Consider the following 27,185-nt stretch of genomic DNA (forward strand, 5'->3'; position numbering starts at 1 on the left):
TCAGCGCTGCAGGGAAGAGAAATATGAGAAACAGGAATGGAAACAACAGATGGATAATTTCAGCTCAGCAAAAGTGATAAAAAGAGTCTGTACCTCCTGATCTTACATTACTCTAAAGCTGAAGCAGAATTCATAGACGTGAGAAAGCTATAGTTTCTGCCAGGCAAGCTTGCACAATGAATTCAGGGGATGCCCAAGCCATGGTGTGATGCCATGAGCTAGCACCATAATTATAAACAACATGGTTGGGCCAGAACTGTGCTGAGACACAAAAAAGCTTCTGAAAACCATCACAATGACATTTATACAGTCCTGACAGAACCTGAGAAAGCGTGCCTGCATTCAATGGCATTGATGTGGCACCTCACACCCAATCTCCAAAATGGAGCAGTACTTCTGTGGTCAGTAAGGCCAGAAGGCTCTCCACAGAGTGACAAGTATCAGATCTGAAAGACAAAGAGGAAATGTGTATGGATAGAAAGACAAGCCATCAAATCCAGGCAAGACCTGAATAATTTCTGAGGTTCCGTTAAACCCTTAAGTGACTTCTGATTTTCTCTACTTCTCTCTATGACACTCGAGGTTTCTGATGGTGGTGTTGAATTTTTGGTATAATTCTTCTTAAATATCAAGCTGTGGAAACACTTTCAGATACTGCATCTTCAAACCCTTCCTCAAGTTCCAGGTTTAATTAATGTAGTGGGGCAAGCACTGAGGTAAAGCTTTGACCAAGATCCAGAAACGCCCATCCCCTGCACACCTAAAAGTCATGTTTATCTTACAACAGAGTCAGGTTTTTTCTGGTTCATATGCCAATACTCAGTATTGTGGATGTGCAAGGCCAAAAAAAATCATATTAACATAATACAAGTCCCTGAGTGAGGGGTAGATGCCCCTCTGAAATTCCTTTGCCATGTCTTTGGCACTGGCATTTTAGAAGATACCTGTGCCCATTGCATCAAATCATAATTACCTAGGTCAACAGAAGAGCCGTAGGAACTCCCGCAATTGTGCTACTCTCTCTCCGTAGCAGCAAGTCTGTTGTCCCAAAAACCTGGTATCAGTCAGAGGAAACAGACTGACAGGCAAGTTCAGAGCTACTTAATTACCTGGACACTTTTCAAGAAAGATTCAGCTATGCTCACAGTCAACCTGGATTAATAGCTTGAACAGACAGTTCATATGTAGGAAGTACTGAGTATTTACCATGCAAAATTTTCTAATATTGCTATGACTGGAGTGCACTCTAGCATTACTTGTGCTTCTCCAGGATTTAGAGAGTGGCATCTTTTGGGAAAATTTCTCTGCTTTCTCAATCTTCATGCAAGTTTAACCTGACACCTTCTTCACAAAGGCCCCCTTCAGTTTTTGTAAGCTCTTCAATACCTGTCCTCTCAAACAAGTCCTGCACAATACCTCTTAAACTGACTATAAGAATATTTAGCAGCAGGTAAAACTGAAGATGCTTATTTTGTAGCTTGGCACAGGTGGGAAGAAGGAGTATCTGTTATCACTGCAGCCAAAAGGACAGTAAGAGAAATACGAGATGCCATGTATGCTCACATTCTTACTCCAGAAAGGCATGTGGTAAGGTCACATGAGTCTCCTGTGTTAAGGGAGAACATGCTGTACTGTAGTATATATTTCATATAATACCAAATAATCTCAGGCACAATTAACTGGTACTGCATTATATGTCTCTTTGCAAGCAAATCATTTGATTAAGGATCATTTGGACATGAGTTGCTGATATTCACACATAATACAAGTGATTTTAGGAACCTAGTATTTTATAAAATGCTCTAGTTGTAATTTCCTGTCTCTTATCTTTCCCAGTTATTCATATGGCAATGCACTTTGTAGTCGACCAAGTCTAACAAAAATGCAATTTCATGATTCTACGACATAAACAAGGAATCTTCTCAGGCACAATAAGTGACAATAAATGTAAATTTGCTGAAGGGGAATAAGTTGAAGTAAGGATGACACAGCAAAGTCAGAAGGCGTAGATAAATGTATGCATGCGTGTGTGTTTGTTCACTGCCTATTCACACAAAAATTTGTGAACAGCAATGTTAAACAAAGTGCAAACTCCATAGCCTCAGTAGCAGAGGAATTAGAAATCAGCTATGTGTCTCCCATTCTTCATCTCTGTCCTGGAATGTGCAATATGTGCTTTAGCCCATCCCATTGCTGAGCACACAGCCACTATCTCAGCATGCATGTAAGTTTTCAATTTGTTTTTCACAGTTCACTAATGACTTACAACCCCCCCCCCATACCATCCTGCTGCAAATGATGAATTTAGCAGACCCTACATATGAACAGCAAAGCACAAAAGATGCTGCCGGTACTGACGCGTCAAAGCAGTTTTACAAACCTGCTCATGTTGCAGGGCATGCTGAAAAAATAGTTTTGCACAGTAAGAACCATCTTCCTGCCAGCACAACTATTCTTCAAATGACAGGAGCTGCAGTATGCCTGAGAGCAAAGAACCACTGTCTGTAAAGTAATTCAATTTTATTCAGTAGTTAGGTTTAGTTAACCTTCAGAGGAAATAAAAAAAAGTGAAGGAGCAATAAATACCATTATTTTAGTTTGCCACTCTTCTTTTTAGAGATGAAAAGTGGAGCAAAGGCTTTCTTTGTTGATGAGAAAAGTTTGCTATAGTATTGTTCCACTGATGCATTCAGCAATACTGCAGTGGTGTGGTGGACACCAGTAACTTTTGCCAGTCTACAATGCTGAGGCAATTTCTGCTATGGTTTTACCACTGACCCACCTACTGGAAAGTGAAGAAACAGTGGAGGCTCTGTGAATAACTCTTTCAGTGTAGACTCTGCAGGAAAACGCGCTCCCCAAGGCATGTTTTGCACAGGGGTGTGCTTATACACAGGGGTAAAGTAATGGTTGGAACACAGGACTGAGTATGCGTGTTTCCATACAGTTCCATCCTAGTGGAATTAGATTTTAACACTATTAGAATGAAACAAGGAATTTGTCTTTTCTCCCTTCTCAAATGTTGCTGACATTGATGCCCTTCTACAGGCATACATAGATCTGCATTTTCTAATGGGAGTCATTCAAGTGAAAACATTAACCAGTAACCACAGCGCTCAGCATAACTTTTTACACACAATCATATAAATCTTATTACCTCACAAAACTCACAAAAATATTCCCACTATCTATACATGCCAGTGAAGCAGATTGTATCTGTCCCATTTTATCTTTACTGGAAAAGAGAAAGCATTTCAAAGCAAGCCCAATAATATCTGCAGTCCTCAAAAGTCAGTAAGTTGTTGACTTGGATATTTTTTGTTGGTAGTGGTGGTGGGTTATTTTTAGAGAAAGAATCCAAGAGTAGCAGTCCTCTTAGCATCCAGCAAGCTAAAAGTGCATTATCTGAATGCATTTAATGCCTGTTAGTCAATAAATGCCATCCTCTGCATTGCAGTCTAACCCCCATTACCTGCACAGATCTCCAATGCAAATAAACAGGAATGTCAGCTGAATCAGCATTCTGTAAGACTCTAAGAGGAATTCCTCTTTCTTTACATGTTCCTCCTGGATATCTTTAAGGTAACGGATCTATTTTTAACAAAAGACATTTCATTCTGAGTGCTCTTATCCAGAATGTGCAGAAGTATTTTGCAAGATTAAAATAAGTGGGCCATAGGCTTCAGTTCAGCAAGATATTAAAGTGCGTGCCTGACTTTAAGCACAGAAGTAGCGCTATTGACTTCAGCAGGACCAGTCACCTATTCTGAAGCAAGCGAGTATTTAAATATCCTGCTGAATAGGTGCCTTGGAGCTTTCTAACCACTTGTCTTGAAATTTTTTGCCATCTTTAACTAAGTTTGTCAGTATGTCACTATGAAAGAGCACAGTATTAAGTTTTATTCTTCATGGAAAAGCTATTTGGGATTATTTTGCGATAACTAAGCTTTAAATTTCATCTGTCCTGAAAAGTGGTAGTGCCTTTCCTTTATAGGACTTCAGAACTAACTAGAGGAATCTTGAAGTAGCGTAGAAGGGAAACTTTATACTGAAGAATCACACGCTGATGTTTAGTTTTTCCTGTTGGAAATACATGCCTTTTTCAAAGAAGTAGGCTTAAGATATTGTACACAGTTGCTTTTGCTTTGTTTTTCAGAGAAGTACGGAATTTTGAAAATATCGAGATCATAGATCACACACACACACAGAAGAGTGAAAAGACAGATCCATATGCAAATGCTAGTTAAGACTCTGACATGATGTATCCAGTGTGAAATACGAAGCAATGGGACACCATCCTCCAATTGGTGTAACTTTAGAGGTTATGATGGTTCCATCTACTCTTTACGCTGAACAAGTGAAAGGAGAAAGTTGGGATTCCTTGGTTTAGAAGAAATGAGAATAATGAATGATTAAATCAACATAACAGCATAGACTGTGATTCCAAATATTTTTAGAAAACAGGTTTGCAAGCCAGAAGTACTTCAAATATTAGCAAAAAGGCCCAAAAGTAAAAATAGATTAAGCATGTAAGAATGAGAGCAGACCACCAAATGATGGACCACAAGTCACTTGCAGTAATCTCTTATGCAAACTGAAAAAATGGTAGCTTGGATATGCAAACATAATTACTTATATTGAAAAGCTGTTGAAGGGTAATGAAGTAAAGGAAAAGCAATAATTAAGAGCAAAGACTGAACTAAAAGAAGTGCCTGGAACTGTACAACTAATAGCTGGAATTATCATTTAACATTAATGATCAGGAAGAGATTTTAAACAATAATTTAACGAAATCTCCAGGTGATAGGAAAATGCTAAGCATTATGAATGCTAATGCGGGCATAAAAATAGTGCTGCAGGGCCTACCAAAGTCAGGAAGATGAGAAGAAAATGAGATTATGTTGGGGAAAAAATGAAAACTATAGCTGTTGGGAGAAAATGCGGGAAAGAGGGAAACTGGGAGCGAGAATAGGTAATAATCATAGAATCACAGAATGGCCTGGGTTGAAAAGGACCATAACAACCATATCGTTTCAACACCCCTGCTATGTGCAGGGTCACCAACCACTAGACCAGACTGCCCAGAGCCACATCCAGCCTGGCCTTGAATGCCTCCATGGATGGGACATCCACAGCTTCCTCGGGCAACCTGTTCCAGTGCGTCACCACCCTCTGTGTTAAAAACTTCCTCCTAATATCTAACCTAAACCTTCCCTGTTTTTTAGTTTAAAACCATTCCCCCTTGTCCTATCACTATCTACCCTCGTAAACAGTTATACCCCCTCTTGTTTATATGCTCCCTTTAAATATTGGAAGGCCACAATGAGGTCTCCTGGGAGAATTGTCTCCTTCAAGATAAAGAAGCCCAGTTCCCTCAACCTTTCTTCATAGGAGAGGTGCTCCAGCCCTCTGATCATCTTAGTGGCCCTCCTCCGGACCCACTCTAAGAGCTCTGTGTCTTTCTTGTGCTGGGGGCCCCAGGCCTGACAGAGTACTCCAGATGGGGCCTCACAAGAGCCGAGCAGAGGGGGACAATCACCTCCCTCACCCTGCTGGCCACTCCTCTTTTAATGCAGCCCAGAACATAGTTGGCCTTCCAGGCTGCAGGCGCACACTGCTGGCCCATGTCCATCTTCTCATCCACCAGGACCCCCAAGTCTTCTCCACAGGGCTACTCTCAAGTAGATCTTCCCCCAGTCTGTATAAACACCTGAGATTGCCCCGGCCCAAGTGCAGCACCTTGCATTTGGCCTTGTCAAACCTCATTAGGTTCTCATGGGTCCACTTCTCCAGCCTGTCCAGGTCCCTCTAGATGGCTTCCCTTCCCCCTACTGTATTGACTGCACCGCTCGGCTTGGTGTCATCTGCAAACTTGCTGAGGGTGCACTTGATGCCATCGTCTATGTCACTGATTAAGATGTTGAAGAGCACCGGTCCCAAGGTCGACCCCTGCAGGACACCACTCATGACTAGCCTCCACCCTGACACAGAACCATTGATCACAACCCTTTGGCTGCGTCCAGCCAACCAGTTCTTAATCCACCAAACAGTCCATCCTTCAAATCCACATCTCTCCAATTTAGAGAGAAGGACGTGGTAAGGGACCGTGTCAAAGTCTTTGATGATAACGCCAGGACTGACTTGCAGTCAGTTCTGAATTCTCATTGAGATGCCAATGAGAGAGAGCAATTGGTGTAAAAGAAGTTATCATCCTTACAGAAGCCAAATTAAGTCTTTCACTTATTCCAAAGATTCTTAATAGCTGTTTTGTGTTCAGTCACATGAGCAGGTGGAGGTACAGTGACTGTCTGAGCGGTGGCCTCAGACTGACTGTACTCACCACAAGTTCCCCTTGGGCACCTCTGGTTATAATCTGTTATAAACTTAGACCTTTGCAGTTCAAATGATTTCTTGGTGCTTCAGCTTCTTCTCAGCCCAAATGAGGATGGCAGTGCTTTCAAGATTCCTGCCAAGAAGCCATTATAGCCACACATAATTGTGTCCCTTCTTTTCCAGCTTAATTCTCAAGCCTCTGTCCTCAGGCTCATCCTAGTTATTCTGTACCACTCTTTTTGCCTCCCTGGATTTCTAGTGCCCACCATTTTCTCTTTTCTCTTGCATATTTTGCACTTTCTGAGTCCCCATCTGTGTTAACGGTTGTTCCTGTTCTATAGTTTGCGCATCTGTCAACAGATTTATGAACAGGTACACATCCTTACACGATTCAAAACAAGGCCTTTCAGACAGGCAGGTTTCAGTTGGAAGGCACAAGCTGGAGAGAGGCGAGAATGAACACTTTCATGATAACATGTAAAAGTCCTGAGGGAAACCTTGTCCCTCCTCCCATCCGTACAACTCCCACCACTCTGCTGGGAGGGACAAGACAGAATCAATCTGCAGACTTGCAAAAAAAATAAACAGAAATAATCACAAAAACAGATGGACATCTCCTAATCCCTTGTAGCTGTTTTTAGAAGATTCTTCTTTCTAAAGATTGCCATCAACTCTGTTTTTGTAGCAGAAGCTGTATGTCAGCTGCATTCTCACTTCTTTTCCTCTATCAATTACCATGTAAGCTATAGTTCAAAAAGTCACTTGTTTCAATTCAAATTGAATTCTCTGACCTCTGGAAAGAGACCATCTCACCAGTGATTTGTTTCTTTCTAATTAAATAAAGTAATCCTTGAGACATCATTCCTTAAGAAGAATGTTTCAAAAGCAGCTGCTCTGCTAATTAGGCACAATGCCTGGATGAATGCAATATGCTTACAGTCACCTCTCAGAGGGACACACAATACTGTGCATTCTCTGGCAAACAGCACTAGCACAGAACTAGCACTGCGCAGTGTGGGCAACATAAGGGTTTAATCAACTTTCAGAATATTCTTAATTGCTGAAGTTAACATTTCCTGAAAATAACAAAAGGCTCCATCCCACTTCCTAGGCAAACCCTACACCTCTAAGTGGTGCCTCAGCCTTCTCCATTAAATGATATGTTCAGCACAGGCCTTCTTGGACATGAAATGAACAACAATGAAAGGTACAAGAACTGCACTTTGGATTATCACAAGTAGGATAATGGTTTGTGTTATGCTTAACTCAATCCACATCTGACTGTTCAGCATCCTCCAAATAACCTCGTACACATCTGCCAGACGCTAACGGCTCAGAAGATTCCTTTAGGCAGTACCTCAGCACGAGACCTTCAGCAGAATCAATGGCAAGAGGCTCGTGGAGCTCCCAGGAGCAACAGGAAAGTTCAGGGGATAAGGAGGCAGGATGGTGAAATGAGGATGATGGTGAACTCAAGGAGTTCCTGTCATGTCAACACGTAGTCCTAAATAGCATGGGAGGAGTTTCTCCCTCGGTTAATGCTACGCATGCTGATGTCAGTACAGGCTAAAATCACAGCTAAGAGATACACAGGCTGTAGTCTATAGAGGGGAGACTTACCTCTCCACAAGGTGGTAATACTAAAAAGATTCTGAATGACTTTTCACAACAAAGCATAAGCAAATGTGGAAAACAATCTGTAGTTTCACTCTTGAAGCTGTTTTGTATTACCACTGCATCTTCTGTACACTAGACTTCATCCAAAGCAAACTATTTTCCTTTTAAACACATCTGGAGGTCAATACAAATTGTCCTCCCATTAACAGTAGTCCCACACAAAATGGCTAATTTGTACCCACAAAACAGGGAGTAAAGTCATTTCTGTGGTCAAATTAATGATGTGGCTTCGCTTTCAAGTCCTACCACAGGTAGAAGGGTTAACATCTTTGTACATCTCCATTTGCAAAACAGGCTAAATAACACCTGCCTAATTTCTGGTAGCTTATGAGGCTTTGAGGGTATTTCTATACCACAGGTGTGGGCACACCCAAGCTGACTTCATAAGAGCAGCACTAATTGTGTTCCTCATTTTTCTAGGGATTCAAATAAAAATACCCCATAATCAATTTACCAAAGTGCTGAGTGTTCAAAACTGCAACTGATTTCAAAGACAACTCTGCTTGAAACAGTAAAACAGACATATATTAGCAATATAATACTAAGTACTCTGAAATATCAGGCCAAAGGCATCTCCAACAAGCACCAAAATGAGTATCTCTGAAATGAAATGCAGTGCCTCAGGACCCCTCCTAGAAAACAACAACAAAAAACCTGCACTCATTTTGGGATGTTGTAAAGACAGTATTAGTTCCTACCGTAAGGTACTTGCAAGCTAGAATGCTAAGCAGCTTCAGTAATCTGCAGTAAATGAGGCATGAGGCTGGAGCATGAGGCAACAGGATGAGGGTGGAACAGTCACCCACTCACTACACAACTTCCATTCTATACACAGTATGAGAAATAGACTGGTAGAACAACACTGAGCAATCATATCATTTAAACCAGGGCCCAGAGTAAGGTTATGCAGATAAACTGTGTTATTTCTTACTGTTTTGGTAATTGATTTCACAATCATTTAATTAAACCTTTACTACAGCTTTCTCTTAAAATACAATTTATGTAATGACCTCAGAATCCACATAAGGAAAACAGAAGACTATCATAGAATTCACTGCTATCATAGAATCATACAATGGCTTCAGTTGGAAGGAACCCCAAAGCCTATCCAGTTCCAACTCCCTGCCATGGGCAGGGCTGCCATCCAGCAGCTCAGGCTGCCCAGGGCCCCATCCAATCTGTCCCTGAACACCTCCAGGGATGGGGCATCCACAGCCTCTCTTGGCAACTTGTGCCAGCGCCTCACCACCCTCTGAGTAAAGCTTTCACCTTTATGACTACCATTGCCCCACATAATCACATAGTTTTGAACTTGGGGGCAATTCACACCTTTTACTCTTTCCCCCCAGAAATCAGATAGCGCAAGCTATTTGTGGAGTTATCTGAAAAGATTAGGTGACATCAGAAGGGTTCTGGTGAAGTAATCAGTACAACACAGACGATAATCAGGAATCTGATTAGAATAAAGTTACTGCTGTGAAATAGCCCATTTGGGATTTAATGTATGAAAAGATAAAAAACGGAAAGATGAAAGAAAATGAACAAAAAGAAGGGGATAATAGTTCTTTGCAAGTGAAGGAGGAAAAGAAAGAAAGATATATGACCTCATATTATATCAATCACCTAGCAAGTATACCCTAACCCAGGTATGTCCAACTCATGGCCCACATGCAGCCTAGCACACCTCACAATGTGGCCACTCCCTGCCCCACACCATCATTTAGTAGTGCTAACTAAAGTTATGGCAAATAATTTTAAGCATTTTGATACATTGGCTAAGCAGTCCTGTGAACAGAAAAAAAAATGTGCAGCTGTGCTTTCCATTTTGATAAAGGAACTGGAGAACGGGTTTCAAGATGGCAAAAAAAATTATCAATTTTCTTGTATATTTGCAATTCCATTTTCAATCAACAGAAATGCATGACCTGCACATCTTCAAATGAAGTGTACAGAGTTGCAATCAGACATTCAACCCCCCCAAAATCTGATCATGTCTCTCTACTGGACTTCTGTAAGCCCCACCTTTGCAGAAAGAAGCATCCTTCACTTCCTGGTCACGCCTTATTCATGCCATCACTTTTCGGCAGTACGTACATTTGAAACAACTTATTTTCAAGGATAAAGAACAGGAAAAATAAAGTTTCACCAAAAATCTCTGACAAACACCTTAAGAACTCCCTGAGAATTTCAGCCACTGCCATCGAACCAGGCTGATGCAATCGTTTCACAAAAACAAGGTCAAATATCCCACTATTTTTAGGGTTTTGTGGCTTCCTTTTTATATTTTAATTAATAATTAAAATGTTTTGTTACTTATATACATTAACAATATCATATAGTTTATGAAGTCTGCTCCAAAAGTAATGCCTCCTATTTTATGATGTTGGTCCACAGTGTCAGAGGCGGATGTTGGTAGTATGGCAGTAGAGGTTGAACCTTCTCACCAATATTGTTACATTTTGCTGCCGTGCGACAGACAGCAGCCGAGGGGCAGCCTGACAACAACGGTGCCTGACATGAAAGTACATTCAAAGCAAAAGTGTGTTACTGAACTCCACCATGCAGAAAAAATTGCACCCACTGACATTCAACAACACTTGTGAACATTTATGGAGACCAAACAGCAAATGTGTGCATAGCGAGGTGGTGGGTGGTACATTTCAGCAATGGCAACAGCAACAGTGGGTCACATCTGCTGGTGCAGGTTTTACGAGCATGGCATGCAGGCTCCTGTTCATCACTGACAAAAATGCAAAGCTCATGGTGGTGACTATGTTGAAAATTAGTGTTTTGTAGCTGAGAATTTGCTCTGTCAGTGTTACTGTGCTCATTGTATCTGTTGAGTTTCCATGGAAATAAATAGGAGGCTTTATTTTCAGAGTGACCTACATATATGTGGCCCAAGATGATTCTTCTTCACCCAATGCAGCCCAGGCAAGCCAAAAGGTTGGACATCTATACACGAACTGGTATTTGTGTGACTTGTATTTAGTCATGTTAGAATACGGTTTGAATAAAACAAGGAACTGCGCTGTATGTCTGTTTAAACAAACTCCAAGCTGAGGGATTTAGAAAATGCTTCAGCTCCTCATACCTGCAATGCCATTTTGCAAGATTCTTGTCACATGTGGGACACAGCTGGTAGTTTGCCACCCTCCACCTGAGAGGAGGCAGCATTTCATGCTGTCTTTTGACAGCACCTTCAAAAGCATCTCAGTTTCGTAGTCAGTTTTTCTTTCCATCTCATAGATTGAGTCCATTGAGGCTTTTCTCTGCATAAGGGATTTCAGTGAGATGGACTGGGAGGAAAAAAAAACAAAACAAAACACATCGATTACACCATTCATATTGTACTCTTTATAAAACCTTAACTAAGCACCGTAGGGCTGTGATCATCAGTCTCTTCATGAGTTCCATCTAAAACTGGTCAGAATATGATCTCTCTGAACCCCTTCAGATGTAGATCAACTTTGTAGGGCAAATACAGTTCCTAGACCATTAAGCTCCATGAAATCTGTAAAAAGCAACATAGTTAATGCAAGGTTTGGTCTTACTGAGATGGCCAAATAATGCATTTAATGGGATTCAGTGAACAAACACGTCGATAATTTGGCCTCTTAGCAGGAGATGGTTTTCACATTGCACTAGTGCTTCTGGTGCTTCCACAGCTAGGGCCTGCTGCCAGGAAAGCTAGGCTGGCTGCAGTCTTGGAGGAGGAAATGGCCACCCACACGTGGTATTCAAAGAAGGCTACTTGGAGAACAGCTGACAGAGCAACAGGCTCAACTCATATATTCCAGAACAAAGTCAAGTGGCATTCAAATTAAAGTATGCCAGCTTTTAAGGATACATCAAAGGGCCAAAAGGAGGTAACCACAGGCAGATATGTTATATGTATGGCATTCACTGCTTTGCAGAGAATCATACATCTTCCTGAAATTATTAGAATCTCCTTGCATGTAACACAGTGACCTGATCTGAGGTTCTGTGGGATCCAAATGTTTCCTATTTCAGTGTAGACAACAGAACATTGTGTAGTCTCCATTATGTTCACCAAGCTCTTGGTATCAGGGCTTCTTCTCTCCTTTGCTTCACAATATGCTACCTACACAGGCTAACTGACTGTCTCCTGTCTTGGGAGCTTTAAACAGTAGCAATTCTTGGTAGGAACAGCACCACAGACTTAGATTTCCATGACCAAACATTTTTCAGAACCCATTTAAAATAAATTCTGAGCCCTTGGAGTGATTTTTTGGGAGGCTGGGAGACACACTGAACCCACAAAATAGATGTTTGTTATGCTCTCAAAGAGATGACCAAAGATTCAATGCCAGATAGCAAGTGCCTGTGATTAGATAACACAGTCAGGTTGGTTTCTAGAGAGCAAGGAGACATGTGCCAATCCTCTGTGTGTGTGCCTACCATGAAAGCACTAACAGGGGAAGGAATGGAGTTACAAGTACCACGTTTTGTATGGGAAACTGTATACCTGAGAGCTCTCACCGCACCAATATCCTCACACTATTTTCATGCGGACCGTGTCAGTCTTGGGCACACCTTGCAGAGCCGCTGAGAGGCAAACCGGACCAGCCCTTGACCCACTGGGCTCAGCCAGGATCCAAAGACTCTGAAGCGAGGCAGAAAACATCCGCATTTTCAGGGATGCCCTGGGCAGGAAACGTCCCCATGCAGCGAGCACGTTCTTCCAAGACACTGGGAGACGCTGCTATAACCTCGCTCTGCAGGCTCTTGCTGTACTTTCGGCCGGGGGCTCTGTCCCGGCCGGGACGGGCGCTCCCCAGCTCGTCAGCAGCTCTTCCCCGAGGACGAACGGAGGACGCCCTGCCCTTCCCCGCCGCCGGGAGGGGGCCGAGGCGCGGGCTGCCCCTGGGGCTGGGGTAGGAACAGGCAGGAGCCGCCCCGCGCGGGGAGGAGGCAGCGCACGGGCACGGGCACTGGCTCTTCTACAGGCGTATCCACCCCGAGAGGTAGCCCCGGCGCTGCAGCCCTCTTCCCTTCCCTGCCTCCTCCCTCCCTCCCTCCCTCTTCCCCACCTCTCCTCCAAAACCGCAGGAGCCGCCGCGGCCCCGCTGCACTCGCTCCGCTGCCAGACGCGGAGCGGTGCGGTGCGGGCGGCCCTGGCCGCAGACACGGCCCGAAGCGGGACCAGCCCCGCCGCCTCCCCACCGCCCCACTGCCATGGCCGGGGCCGCGGCCCAGCGCTGAGGATGCTGCTGGGCGCCCCGCGGGCGGGCGGCTGGGATCGGGGCCGGGTGGGCGAAAGGCTGCAGGCGGCCCTAGCCGGCCTCCAGGAGCTCCAGGTGCTGCGGGAGCAGCAGCGGGAGCTGGTGCGGGCCGCCCTGGCTATGCCGGCGGGCGAAGGCGAGCAGCCCCTGCGCGCCCACAGCAAGGAGCTCCGGCTGGAGGCCACCCTCACCGCCCTCAAGGAGCAGCTGGTAAGAGACGGGACGTGTGGGGAGGGAGAGAGAAGAAGAAAAAAAAAATACCACTCCTTCCCCCCAAAGCTCGTGGGGAGCCGTGCCTTATAACGGCCGCTCTCCTCGGGCCGGGCGCACCTGGGCGCGGTGTCGGCTCCGCGCAGGGAGGGCGCTGCAGGAAGCCCTCAGCCGGCGCTGCGCGGGGCAGGGCGCGCTGCTGGCTGCGGCGCTGTGCGGAGGAGGTGAGAGGAGGGCGCGGAGCGCTGCTGCAGGGTGAGCGCTGCCAGGCGCGGCGTGGGCGCCCGTGTGTGTGTACGCAGGTGCATGGCTGCGTGCGAGGAAGGGTCTCGTGCGCCCTCAGCACTTTGTTCTCCTACGGATTGTGTGATCCAAAGGGAGGAGTTGCTGAATGCCAGGCCTTGTGTTTGAAGGCTTACGCTTGCTGCCTGCACGCTTTTGGGACGGAAAAAATCACACTGGGTTGTGGCTGAAACGAGCGCCCAAAGTGAGACAACGGTCAGAGCTTTAATCTCCAACGCGGGCAATTGCACACCTCGATAATCTCAATGCAGAGCCCTCTCCCTCTCAGTGTTGGTGCAAGGCTTGCTGTCAGCTATCATCCGGGTGTGAACAGGGCGAGGACACTCGCTGCTATCGCAGCTCTATCGGGTGGCACCTGGGGAAGAGGTTGGCTCAGACCTTTGGGGCCGCCAGATGTGAGAGCACGGTAGAGACCCTGTCGTGATTGAAGTGAAAAACCGCAGGACGAGCGGGCTGCCGCCGCCTGATGACCTGTCACCGATCATGTTAACTAATGACTCCACTTCATACACGTCTAACAAAAAGAAAAAAGAACTGAAAGTATTTATTGCCTGTCTGGGGCCGCTGGCTTAACAGAAACACTCAATGACCTCTGACCAGAGTAGCTATTTGTTTTTTTTTAATGTCAGCTGTTGTACTTTAATTACTCATTTGTTTATGTATTTTTCAAATAAGAGCTGACAATAGAAGATTACGTTGTCAGGACTAGATGGTCTTGGAGGAGACTATGGTCTGGAGACCTATGGTCTATGGTTCTATTTTCCAACGATTCTATGATGCTGTTGCTTCACTGGCATTTGAGAAGGCTTTCAAGGGCATGGGAGAAACTAGGTGATAAAATGGAAGAAATGGGCCCTTGGAGCTGCATGATTCGGAGGGTGAGAGTACCTTAGTGCAGGGGAGGGATGGTTTCAGAAGTACATGCCAGTGAAATATGGGAAACACCTTCTGGGGGTGCTTGGGAGGGAAGCGTTGGTAAAGCTTGAGTGGGGCGATTCAGAATGGCATCAAACCAGGGGCAGGTTCTTCCACAAAACTGCGGTTGTGTGTGAATGCCTGAGGTTGTCATACCAAGCACTTCCGATTGACCTGTTGCTGCTGGAAACCTTCCAGTCTGGCATCTCAGTAGCCTATTGTTTTTCTCCCTGCAAATTGCAGACATATATTTAAATAGAGGGGCAGACCTCAACTTTGCATTATACTAAAATAAGCATAAGTGAAAACATGGTCTTCAAAGAACTGTTAGCTGTCCACAGATCCTAGGAACTGAGACCACAGGCTGAAGGAAGTTCCTTGGTGCCTTGTGGGCAGCATATTGCCGTCAAACCCTTTGGAAATTTTGTTCACGATCGCAGGAAATTAAGTTAAAACTAAAAGCAACAGGGAATGCAAAGCACAGCATTGCTCGGGGAGTGTTATGTCTTCATCGTTGTTGCTCTTGGCTCAGGGACAGTGAAGTATGTGATCACAGCTCTATAAGCTTTCAGATTGAGAAACTCATTAACAATGTAAACATGGTTTTTCCTTGCAGTATATCTTGATCCAAGTTTCAAGTAAGGTTGTAGCCCTAGGCTTTTGTATGGTGGTAGTTGAATTCATAAAAAGTTTGGTCCTTGCAATGTAAAATGGGGAAATTTTATCAGCTGGAACTGTTTCAAGGCTTCCAAGCAGTGGATACACGATCAGTGAAAGTCAGTCCTGGCTTCTCCTATGATGGGAAGTTGGGAAGCTGAAGCACAGAGGCTTCCTGAGGAGTCAGGCACAGAGGTTTCCTGAGGAGTTGAGTGCAGCCAGCAGGAGCAAATGGAGCAGAGCCATCAGATGCTTAAGGAACCATTTGTGGATGTCACTCCAGCATCCCAGTCTCTTCCACAGCAGCTAGCCTATCCAGATGTCTGCCTTAGGAAGCAAAGCCACAAGCTTTCTGCAGCCCCAGCAATCATGGCTTATTGTGCCCTAGTAAATGGCTCTTTTGGGTGGCCAGGAGCTCTTCTGATGGCTGCAAGATACTGTGGTTGCCTGCAGTAGAGACTGGGAAAAGAAGCAGATGTGTTGCCAACAATGATCCCAAATTGCTGAGCTGGTCTATTGACCAAACTCTGTCATGGTGACCCACAGGAGAAAGAAGAGTTGCAAATTCAGGCAGTACAAAGAGAGAAATCTGTGACACTTTCATTAAGTAGGCAGCAGCATACAGTACTTCTCACACTTTCTCATAGAATATATGTATAAAACCTTGTTGATTTGATTGAAATCCCAACGATTTTGTTTTGCAAAATGTGTGTTATGATGTTATGAAAATATAGAGAATGGACAGAAATTATACTGAAAAGAAAATAAAACACTTGGTACCTTGCATTTTGCACTTTTTTTTTTTCTCCTTTAAATAGTTTTCAGTAGGAGAAGACATCTTGTACATCCTGGATATGTATATTTTGAATATTAAACTAACTTAAAGTTTTTGTCAGCTGAGAAAAATAGGTGCTTCCAGAACGGATTCATCTCACACCAGAATAAGGGTCTGAGATGGGTAAGATTAATCTTCCTCTGAAGCTGGCTGCTTTGCAGTATCAGTCAGAAAAGACCCAAGGGTAAATAGATTTTAGATGTACAGACTGAGCTAAGATTAATGCTGTGTTTTTCACATTCTAAAATGTAGTTGGATTAATAAAATCAGTGGGTGTTCATCTGCAACCACAACAATATATAACAAACCCTCCTGCTGAACTGAACTGATGAACTGAAGAGTAGAATAGTCAAACACAACTAGTGCTTTTTGGTGCCTTGATTTTGAGTGCCACTTCCTCTGACTGAAAGGAACCTGCTTTGCAAAGAGTGTTCTTCCTTTTGAAAAATTGATAGTATGACGATATCCCAGGTTTGGCTCCCCAAAACCATAGTCCATCAGTAGTACAAGTTGATTTGAAAAGTCTGGTCTTGCACTGCACAGTGTGCAGAAGTTTTCACAGCTGCGTTGCCCAAAGCAAACAGATGGTTTCACCTGCCAGGTTTTGTCTCATATAAAATTCATGTTGTGAATTGAGAAAGTGTGTTTAGGGTTTATTGTTCTGGGTTTTGCTTAGTGTAGTTATTAGAACAATAACAACCTCAAGCAACACACTAGAAAAGTTGTCCTTATCCGACCAGTGTGAGAAGTGCTTCTTGTCTTGGAGTGCAGAAGGAGTTAACTGAAAGATCAAAGTCTGCCAGAAACATGAAAACCCAGTGGTGTGAGACACCATAAAAGGGTTAAAGATGATGATGTAAATCATGTGTGTTGGTTAAAATGCTGTGAAAGCGCAGACAGAACCTGGAGGTATAATAAATAATCTTTGAATACCTGAGAGCCTTGTGGCCTCTCCGTCATTAATCAGAAACCACAGACTGAGGGATTGGCTGGCAAAACATTAATCATTAAGCAATTAATTCCAGCCATGATTTCCTGAGTAGGTGGGATTGAAGGAGGCATGGCATGTTTTTGCTTTTTCACCATAAAGGAAATAAAGAAGTATTGAGGAGGTCATACATTCATATAGATGGGATAGAAAATCTCCTTTATTATCCCGGTCTTCCTTCTGCTTATGTGAAACAGGAAGCGTGAAAATCACCACCTGTTTTCCTACGAGGCAGTAACAAACTTGTTGAGCTTAAACATTTCTAGATGCGTGATGCTAACAAAAAGGAGCTCTATTTCTTGTGTCCTATACATTTTATAGTTCTCTATAACAGTGTGCAAAAAATACCTTCTTAGTTTTTTCATCAGCATCAACAGCCTTGTGAAACTCAGGACATCTGTCTTTTGCCTTTTGTTTGAGTCTCCGTTTCTAATCATTTACTGATCACCGCAGGATCTTCACTTTCCTTGTGTTTTGTGTTTGTAGCTGGGGAGAAACCTAAAAATGCAAATCTTAAAAGCTGAATAATCATAACGTAAGGAAAGTGGAGGTGAAAATACGTACATGCTGATTTTCATTTTCTGTATGTTCTTTAATTTTGCAGATACTTTCAGGGACCTACATAGTTATTTATTTATAAGGGGTTGGAAATGCTGCTAGAACTGCCGTTTACACTTTTAATTGTGAAATGTACTCATAAAAAAGAATCCTTTTCAAGAGTGTTTCAAGAAGAATGTTTTTCTTGCCATTACTGAATGGAAATCTGGCCTTAACAAAGGTTATGAGCACAACTTTACGACCAACTTCAAGAGACTACCTTTCTTTAGAGTGCTGTAGGATGCATGGCTAGGCATGATATAATTATAAGCTGCCTAAATAGCGTCTGGGCTTAGATAATTTGCCAGGTGCCACGTGAGAAGTTTGACAGAAACTAACTGTGGTTCTTTGGCTGGTACCCTAATGATTGGCCATCTGCCCTGCTAAGCTGACTGCATAAGTATTGGGGAAGCAACTGCAGGAGCTGTTATTTCAGATCAGCCTGGTCAGAGACTGCAGGAGGCAAAGGGCCATGTTGCAGGCTTATGAAGGTTTATTTGCAAGCTTGAGACATCACTTATTTTAAATACAGTCACTTTTGAGCAGAATTCAAATGCCAACTTCTCCTTGCATAAAATGTGTGGAAGTAGCTAGCCATGAGATGTACAAGGGAATTTTTCAGCAACATAGATGGTACAATTTGTGTAACGTGCCCTTTCTACTATAAAAAGCTGTCATCAGAGGTAAGGGTTTTGCAGAATTCAGTATGCTGACTGTACTTCTTGTGCCAGTAGGATATCTCTGTGTACCTATGTACAGTAATTTTCATTCATCAGACAGTATCTTAGAGTTCATTCAGGCAATTCATAATGTTTATCTCATCCTCTGCCCAGAGGCAGTGTACAGCAAAATGCAGTACATATATCAATATGTTAATTAGTGAAAAGATTGCCATCCTCCTTAGTGACACAGTCCCTGCTATAGGTATAACAAAAAAAAAATAGTATATTCAGAATGATACATTTTGAGAAAATGTTCAGCTGGGCAGAAGGCAATATATACTGAGAAACAAAATGTATTGTACTTGCCCATTACTTCACTCTCATTACAGAGAGCCAATTGCAACAGTCCCTAGCTAAGCAAAATACTTTGAGTGCAGAATCTGTCCGACGCGGATGGCCTGAATTCATGTTTTTCTGCTGAGATTCTAACTGTGATTATTCTTCATTTCCCCCTTCTTTTCTTGATTTATGAACAGTCTCGCTTGAGGAAACAGGATGTCGGCTTGAAAAGCCACCTGGATCAGCTTGACCAGCGAATAAGTGAGCTGAAACTGGACGTCAGTAAGACCTCCAGTGAATACTTGGACAGCGACAGCCGCCCCAGCTCAGGTAATGTGCACTTGGTCATTTATTCCCAGGGATATGGTACGGGTAGAACTGAAGATGTCAGCTGCTGAGGAGAACTCTGTTTTGTTTGGTCAGAAACAGTGCCCCAGGGCTGAGGTGGAGAGTAGTGATCTAGCATAGAGTGCGCATGCAGAGGTGATGAGAAATTTCCTGGAAAGTGGATTTAATTGGAAAATGCTGTTTTACTCAACGTGGGTTTTGTTTTTTTTTTTGTTTTTTTTTTTTTAATTAAAAAAATGATACTTTAGCCAAAAACAGAAGGAGAAGGAGGATGCAGATTTATTAATTCATTACCTTGTCCAGTGGAGAATGGCAAAGTGGCTGGAGTACTTAGTAGAAAAGAAGGAGACCAACAACCAAGTCAGTACTTCGCTTGAATCTGCAACATCTTGAACCTAACTAAAGCCTTGAAGATCGTTACCACTAATGAATGCTTCATCATTTATAGAAAAATGAAACAGCTTTATTAAAAGACACTGAGAAAAACACAACCCAGCATTTTGATGACTAAAGTTCTCACAGACGGAGAGACAGATTCAGGTTTCTGGTCTGATTCACATGGAGAGCTGATCCTCAGTCTTTTATAACTGGAATGTCTGTTAAAACCAGTTTCTGTTATCTGGTCTGTGACAGTGGGAACACCTCTTAAACAGAATTTTGAAAAGCCTTAAGTCTTCACTGAGGCTACGAAAGTTTTGTTTTGTTTTGTTTTGTTTTTTTACTCTTGAAAACTTCTAGTGTGGGGGAAAATCTTTTAATGCCCAATCTGTATATAGGCATTAAATATTAATACTTTCCTGAAGCGTTACAAACAGCTGAGCAGAAATGAAGAATCTTACCACTAACTAGTTCTTCCAGTAGTTTTCAGTCGTGCATTTTATATTTACATGGATATCCGTATGGGTTTGCAGGATAATACTTGCGGTAGCTGTAAAGAGTGCAAGTGTCTGTGAGTATCAGGAGTGTTCAGGAGTTGAACACTTAGGCACAGACACAGTTGGAAAGGAAAGTGCATTCTTTGTTGTTTGTTTTACCTACAGAGGAATAATGAAAATTCTCATCTTGAACTTCTAAGAGCCTTATTTAATACTATCAGGTTTAATTGGCAGTGATTGTAAGACATGGAGAGGAAAGATAGCCTCCATACTCTAGCCTTAGATAGGCCAGCTATCACAGACTTGACAGCCCTGAGCACAGGCTATTTTTCATCTGCTTTCCTAAACAAACTCTGTTTATATGCACCTACCACAAGTTACAACAGTATATGATGGTCCTTTTCTACACCAGCTGCATAGTAGACACCAGAGACATTCTCCAATGAAGAACAGAGCATGATGGTGCTACACTTAACCCCGTCTCACCCTCAGAACTGAATGTGCACGTCCATGCTGAGCTGGCTCAGGGCCAAAGTAAATATGCAGAAGCCCAGTAGAAGGTATCTGATCTGGAGTATGCCTTTGCAAAATTTACCCAAATAAATTATCACAAATTTAGATCTATGGCAAATAGCAAATGGAGATTTATCTTCTCTGTTTCTTCTGCTGAGTATGTTTAGTTACTGTAAATCAGAAATATTTTCTTATTTATTTAAACTCTGCAGGCTTCTACGACCTGAGCGATGGTGGTTCTTGCTCACTCTCCAATTCTTGTACCTCCGTGTACAGCGAGTCCATCTCCTCCTCCCACACCAGTCTCTTGCCCAGCTCTCAACACCCTAAGGCGAGGCTCAGCGTGTTTGATTACCGACCCAAGTCTGCAGATGAAACTACTGTGCACAACACCAGCTTCCAACAGCAGGGAACCTATGTCAGCGATGGATGTCGGATTACAGCTGGCACGGATGTTTCTGGGACTCCTGCCAGGTCGAGACCGAGGCCAGTTTCCACAGGTAATCAATCGCAGAACTGGTACTCATTCAAGAGAAGGTCAGAGTCCTCGTTATTACTCTTAGAGCAATCTACAGCTGCTAGTGTAATCAATACAAAGCACTCTTTTTAAGTACGCAAGGTAAGAATTAATTGAAACCACAGAGTCAAGCCACTACTGTACCACTTGTCTTATACTTGGATACTTTTAAACAGTAACAAATACAAAGTCATATGCAGTTAGAGATAGAAAAGTATCTAAGTGCATGAGGTAAAAATGTAATGAATTTCTAGATAGCTTTTTAATTTACCTGCTTCTGAAATTAGAAAAATCTCATATTTTGAATGCCTTGTGTGAAAGTACATGGGATGTGTGAAAAATATGAAGTGAATTCACTATTAGAGTTGTCAAGTTTTACTGAGAAGGATTTTACAACCAATCTTAAGAGAAGTATCCATTTCTAGACTTACTGTCTGTGTTCTCAATCTGCCATAAAATGAGTATGATAAGACTCTTTTTCAAAGCCATATTTTTTGAAATTAACATGGATGTGCAATATTCTTTTTCATAATTTACTATGTACAGTTAGGGATAACAAACACCAAAGGTTAATCAACTATCTAGAAACCAGACTTGACCCTAATACTGGATCAATTGTCAATTTACGTCATACTTTTACTGTGTCTCTTGTTTACTGAGTTGTTAAGTGCCATCATATTACTTTTCACTTGAGTCCTTCCATGGCCTCAGCACAGCCCTGTGTTAGAGCAGTTCTTTGGGTGACCCAACCAGGTGTGAGGCGGTTCCATTATAGAAGTAGTAAAGCCATAGACAATATATTTTCAGGTACAGTGTCTCTGTGGAGTGATTTCTGTAGTTTCTTGCCCTAGCCTAGCTTACCTCTGGCTTGCTTAGAGCAGAAGCAAAGACCACCTGTGATGTACCTGTCTGTGCAGACACACCTGAAGTGATTATGGTAAATTGCAGCATAAAAGCACAATCTTCTCGAGTGTTCTCAGATGCTAGTGAGCGGAGCTGGTCTTCATAGTCTATGCCTTCCAAGTTCAGATTACAGACTTGCTGTTGTATCAGAAACTTTTGTTTCTTGCAACATTGTATTCTTATTAAATTGAGCTTTTTATGAGTTTTGGATATGGAGATAGACCAGTAGAAAAAGGGATAGTTGATGTTAATAGAGGCAGGGTGAGGATACAGACCTCCTGTAATTCTCCTTCCTCTTTCCTACCTCCTACTCCCTTCTTCCTGACTACAACCTCTTACCTCCTTCAACATGAGAACCATAAATAATGGGATTGTTGCTTCCCTGTAGTCTTGAAAAAACAATTCCTGCAAAGTTGACCGGGTTTCATAGAAATGAGTCAAGATGTTACTTCAGAAAAGCATCGTTTGGAAACTGGAAGAAATTCTCTTTTCCTGTCCTTAGCTTGCCCCTACTGGTAACTGCAGGTACAAACAGGTCACCCATTCTTTCAGTGGCAGCAGGAAAGCTTGCTAAAACACCCCAAGCACAGCTTTCTTTTAACCTTTTCCTGGTTTGTTTGCAGTGCTGAGTCACTTCTTTGAATTTTAACACAGCTGTTCACTTTGTAGTGGAATAAGTTATTCTTGTCAAAAGCTTGTGATCCTGATGTTTTCTCATCTCACTGTAGTGAGTCTGGATTTCTGTTACACAAAGGCAGCTGTGTTTGAGCTAGAACGTGTTTGAGTTTTGCCTTCCCCTTCAATGTAATGCTGAGGAAAAATCAGTTTGTGGTAGAACAAACCACCTTTTTTGTGGAACTTCTACACTGCACAGAATGTAAAAAGCAAAGAAAAAAGAGCACCACTACACACTGCCAACAATTTCCTAAAGAATGTTCCTTGTGTAATTATATTGTGTGAGATGTCATCATCCTGATCTTTGCTGTAGCAGGTTTGTAAGCGCCATAGGTAGGACATCGCAGAAAACTCCAGATTTTAATTCTTCTAGAAGCTTCTTCTAGCAGGACAGAGTAGTCACTGTAACTGAAATATCTGTTTGGATATAACACTCAGGTTTCCTGGCAGCACAAATCAGCAGCCAGGAAATTAGCTTGCTGAGAATTTGTTTGTAGTGCAGTCTGTACTGTCATACCAAGAAATCCAAGTTAATTGCAGATAGCTCCAGCACTCTTAGAACCAGAGGTAACGCAGCACCATAGCATTCTACTGGCAGACTTGTCCATTTAGAGCAGTCTTGCTCCTGAAACACAACCTGATTCTCACAGAAAAGGAAATGCTCCTGAGAGGGAGGTGCAGCAGTCAAATATAACTTGCCCTTTGATACCTTTTTTCTTATGTCAAAATAAGAAGGTTTCTTAGTCTGTTTTTCTGTGTACTTAAGGTAGACTTATTAAAAATCCACATGCAGAATTACAGCGGTCCCAATTTTCTGCCTTTTAGTAAACCTCTGGATATTTATTACTGGAATTAAATGTTCCAAGAACTTTGAGTATAAAACAAGTTACTTGAGAAAGGCATGAGGCTGGTAATGATAGGAAATTAAATTAGAGATCTGGTTAGGAAGTTTCATTGGATTTTGGGTTGAAGAAAAGTAGAATCACATGACTCTAGTCTGTAGGACAATACAGCTTCCAGCCACAAAGAGGCTAAGAAACACTATAACCTGGTGTCTGTTAAAGTCCTCCTAAAGCAGCTGGTTCAGTACTTCAGATTTTTCCAAAATGCATTATTAAAAGGGTTGGAGGAGAAGCTGGAATTTAAGTGTAACCACTTTTTTTTTTATATATACACACACCATTAACTCTTTGTAAGTGGAAAACATCAGGAATTTCTTTCTGAGTTATAGTTTTAAAAAAAAGTCACTTGGCCATGGGAAGTCTTTATCCTATTCTGGGGAAAAAGTTTGAAAAAATCTCTATTTGTTGCATTGAATAATTTTCCCTGATGTTTAGCTTCAGGCTGTATAGTTGTTGAATTCACTTTTCCCCTCTCCTAAGAAATAAAATAACTTTTTCTTTTTTTTTGGTTGTGTTCCTGTTGGTCTGTGAAATTCTAGATCATTTTTATGAATACACAGACTTACGTTCATCTAAGTAGGACAATTAAAAATTCCTGGAAAGTCATGAGTTTTGTCATTGGCAGTAAAATGCATTCTAATCTTTGTTTTGCTAAAGCCTTGAGATAATTTGATATTCTTGGAGGACTGAAACTATTTTCTGCATTGATGCTACTGATTTTAGTAAAAGTGAGCACATCCCTCTGAAATAGTGTTTTTAACATAAGCCAGTTTGAGTGTAATTGTCTGTGATTTAATTAGGTTATTTATTTTCATCCACTGTGTAGGTGACTTGGAAAGACTCATTCCAGCAGATGCTAGATTTCAGAAGGAGACAGATCCCAAATCCTCACTGCCTCTGTGCCACGCAGACTTGCACTTGCTCAGTGTGGACCCCAAGTTCCAGAATGACTTGGTCTCCAAGAATGGCATTGATGTGTACCCTTACCCAAGCCCTCTTCATGCAGTGGCTTTACAAAGTCCCCTTTTCTCCCTAATGGGGACATCCACAGAAGCAGACCTCCAGGCTTCCCCCAGCAAATCCATGCCTAGTGTGACAGGTCCCACCTTGATTAGGACTAGGCCAACCACTGAAGCCAAGCCAGGGGGTTACATCAATAAATTACTGCAGCTGACAAAATGCAAAGGGAACAATCGAGCTGATGCCAGTGAGCGGGTTTCAACAAAGAGCCAGCCAGCCACAATGCACCAGAGACTCATTATAACCCCCAGTGCCGGTGGAGTGAAAATTAACAGCAGCAGCAGCCAGCTGGAAAAACAAGCAAGTTCTCTGGAAAGTAACAAAGCTGAAGGAAAGCTGCAGAGAGAGCTGCCGGAGGGGGAATGTGCCAAGCTGCAGGAGGCCATGCACTGTGTGAATGAAGAACAGCCGTCCAGTTTCCCTGACACAGAACCATCAGCTGTGAATAGTTGTTATCCTGCCAAGTCTGCAGCAAGGGGTTCTCCCCTGGCAGAAGCAACGGAGAGCAGTTTGGAGCACAGTTCATCATGCTCGCAGCTGTGCCAGGAGGACTCCAGCCTTTGTACCTGGAATGCTAAAGCCATCCCACCCAAAAATTTGCCCCTCAAAAAATGTGCCAGTGCCAAATTGGCTAATGCTGGAGGTCATGAGCGAGCAGCACGGGGTGAGTTTGTCCACGCTCAGTTTGTCCCTGCAGAATCCCACCAAGTCCGAGTCAAGTTTGCCAGCTCCAAAACAAAGGCGGTGAAGATAAAGAGGAGAAACAGTGAAAAAGTACTGCGTCCTGGGAAGCAAGCCTTTTACTTGGAAAAGGCGAGAGGGACCCATGGAGCTGCCAGGCTGCCTGCTGAGTGGTATCAGCCCCACAGACCACACGGAGTGAAGAGCCTCGCCCGGAGACCTTCATACTCTGGTGATGTGACCGGTAGGTCATGCTCAGAGTCTAGCCTGTTCCCTGTGCAGGTCAGGCTCCCCACTGTGCCATCCAGGCCGGAGCTCTACAGAGCTTCTGCCAACACTCTCTATTCCCTTGAAGCAACTTGTGAAGACACAGCCAACAAGAAGAAGCAGCGCAAGTGGCAGTCCACAGTGGAAATTTCAGCCAAGGCCCATGGGACCAGCCTCTCCAGTAGCTTTGGTGTAGGGGCACCAAGGCAGCCGGCAAGGAGAGCTGGTGTCCTGCGCACTGTCAGTATGAGGGCTCGCTCCAAGAGTCATCACCATGGAGCTTATGCCAAAAGTGAGTCAGACCATTCTGAGTATTCGGCAGAGTGTGCTTCCCTCTTCCACTCCACTATCGCAGAGACAAGCGAAGGAGAGGTCAGCGATTTCACAGCTAACCGTTTTGGGGACAGTGAGTCCAGTGAAAGTGATTCAGATGACAGCAGTAACAGTAGCAGCCTTGCGCTTGACTACGATGAGGGGGATGAAAGCGAGCTGATTTGGCCTGAAGGATCGGTCAGACAACTGGGGACTGTCCAGGCCTCTTCCAAGCCTCTTCCCCCAGTGCCCAAAATCTGCCGCATCAAAGCGTCAAAGGCACTAAAGAAGAAGATTAGGAGATTCCAACCTGCCTCTCTGAAGGTTATGACCATGGTTTAAAGGAGAGCAAGCATCTGTTTCTTGCCTTGAGACATCCTGCTGGCTCTCATTTGCAAAACAAGAGAACCGATGTGCAGAGAAAAGGACTTGCTTAACGAACTTTGAACAACCCCTGAGTCGGCACAAGGGACCTTTTTGTTTGTTAATGCCTGGACATAAACGTCACTGTATCTAATTTCATCTTTTGCCATTTATTCTGTAAATACGTATCCGTATATATTGTGTGATGCCCTTTTTTTTTTTTAACTATGCAGAAGGGTCGTCGTGATAAAAATAAAAAGTCAGTAAGAGACAACATGTCGAAACAACTTCTGCCATAACATTTTGCAGGGAGGCTCTTGTCCATACACACCCACTGAAAAAGCCTCAGACACAAAGGCCTCCTAAGAGGCTCTTTCCAACTGGAGATTTGGGAATGTCCCTCCCTCTTATGAGTAATTCTTTCTAGTCTAAAACAACATTAATCGCTTACTTTTCATTCTGCTGATACGGAAAAGCTCTCAGTGCTCTCCATAGTTCTACTTTCTTTCAGGACAGCTATTCATGTACCATCTTCAAAACTTCAGGAGAATTAATTTATCCTTTAGTGTAAACATACTATGGCAGTGTGTTTGCAAATGAGAACAAGACTTGTCTTGTTTTCAAAACTGAAAGTATAGGGTTTTTTTTCAATTCCACCTCTTAATAATGTTCCATGTTATTGTTCATTTATTGAATGAGAGCTTGGTACAACAGTGTGTGGGTAACTGGGACTGAGATTACAGCTTTGTCCCTGAAGTTAGACTCAATAAAAATTATTTAATGTACTTCTAAAAACTGTGCATGTCTGGCTTTCGTATCTAAAGTAAAAGGTTCTGGGAAAATGTAAGATGCGTGAGGCACGCAGGAGGAGTGTTCTCTGGTGGAACAGATGAGCTTTTTCATAATCATTGTGCAGAGGGGTTTTTCTTTATTTTTTAGAGATTTGTGTACAGCTTTGTAGGAACCAGGGTCCTTTTCAGCTTCTGTGTCAAGAAACATACACTTCAGCAGCTGCTTGTAAAAGAGTGAATTTGAAAACTATTTATA

The 27,185-nt window shown here is 42.9% G+C and overlaps 1 protein-coding gene and 1 long non-coding RNA gene across 2 annotated transcripts; one reads left to right on the plus strand and one right to left on the minus strand.

Moving 5' to 3' along the window:
• On the minus strand, window positions 10,850–18,948 carry LOC110396627. The gene is made up of 3 exons (XR_002437116.1): window positions 13,518–18,948; window positions 12,500–12,637; window positions 10,850–11,309 (listed from the first exon to the last, which is right to left on the minus strand). It is a non-coding gene; the product is annotated as an uncharacterized LOC110396627 (long non-coding RNA).
• DACT2 (dishevelled binding antagonist of beta catenin 2) lies at window positions 12,738–26,933 on the plus strand. Its single transcript, XM_021392402.1, has 4 exons — window positions 12,738–13,466; window positions 18,960–19,092; window positions 20,711–20,998; window positions 24,322–26,933. The coding sequence occupies exons 1-4, from the start codon at window positions 13,239–13,241 to the stop codon at window positions 26,115–26,117; spliced, it is 2,445 nt and encodes an 814-aa protein (XP_021248077.1). The 5' UTR covers window positions 12,738–13,238; the 3' UTR covers window positions 26,118–26,933.

The sequence above is a fragment of the Numida meleagris genome, chromosome 3 (genome assembly GCF_002078875.1).
Source record: "Numida meleagris isolate 19003 breed g44 Domestic line chromosome 3, NumMel1.0, whole genome shotgun sequence".
NCBI classification, from domain to species: Eukaryota; Metazoa; Chordata; class Aves; order Galliformes; family Numididae; genus Numida; species Numida meleagris.

Excerpts from the sequence above, each read along its gene's own strand:
- DACT2 (XM_021392402.1), top strand. The coding sequence starts at position 13,239 with ATGCTGCTGGGCGCCCCGCGGGCGGGCGGCTGGGATCGGGGCCGGGTG. Across the intron at positions 13,467-18,959 it reads CCGCCCTCAAGGAGCAGCTG|TCTCGCTTGAGGAAACAGGA; the intron begins GTAAGAGACGGG and ends ATTTATGAACAG. Across the intron at positions 19,093-20,710 it reads CGACAGCCGCCCCAGCTCAG|GCTTCTACGACCTGAGCGAT; the intron begins GTAATGTGCACT and ends TAAACTCTGCAG.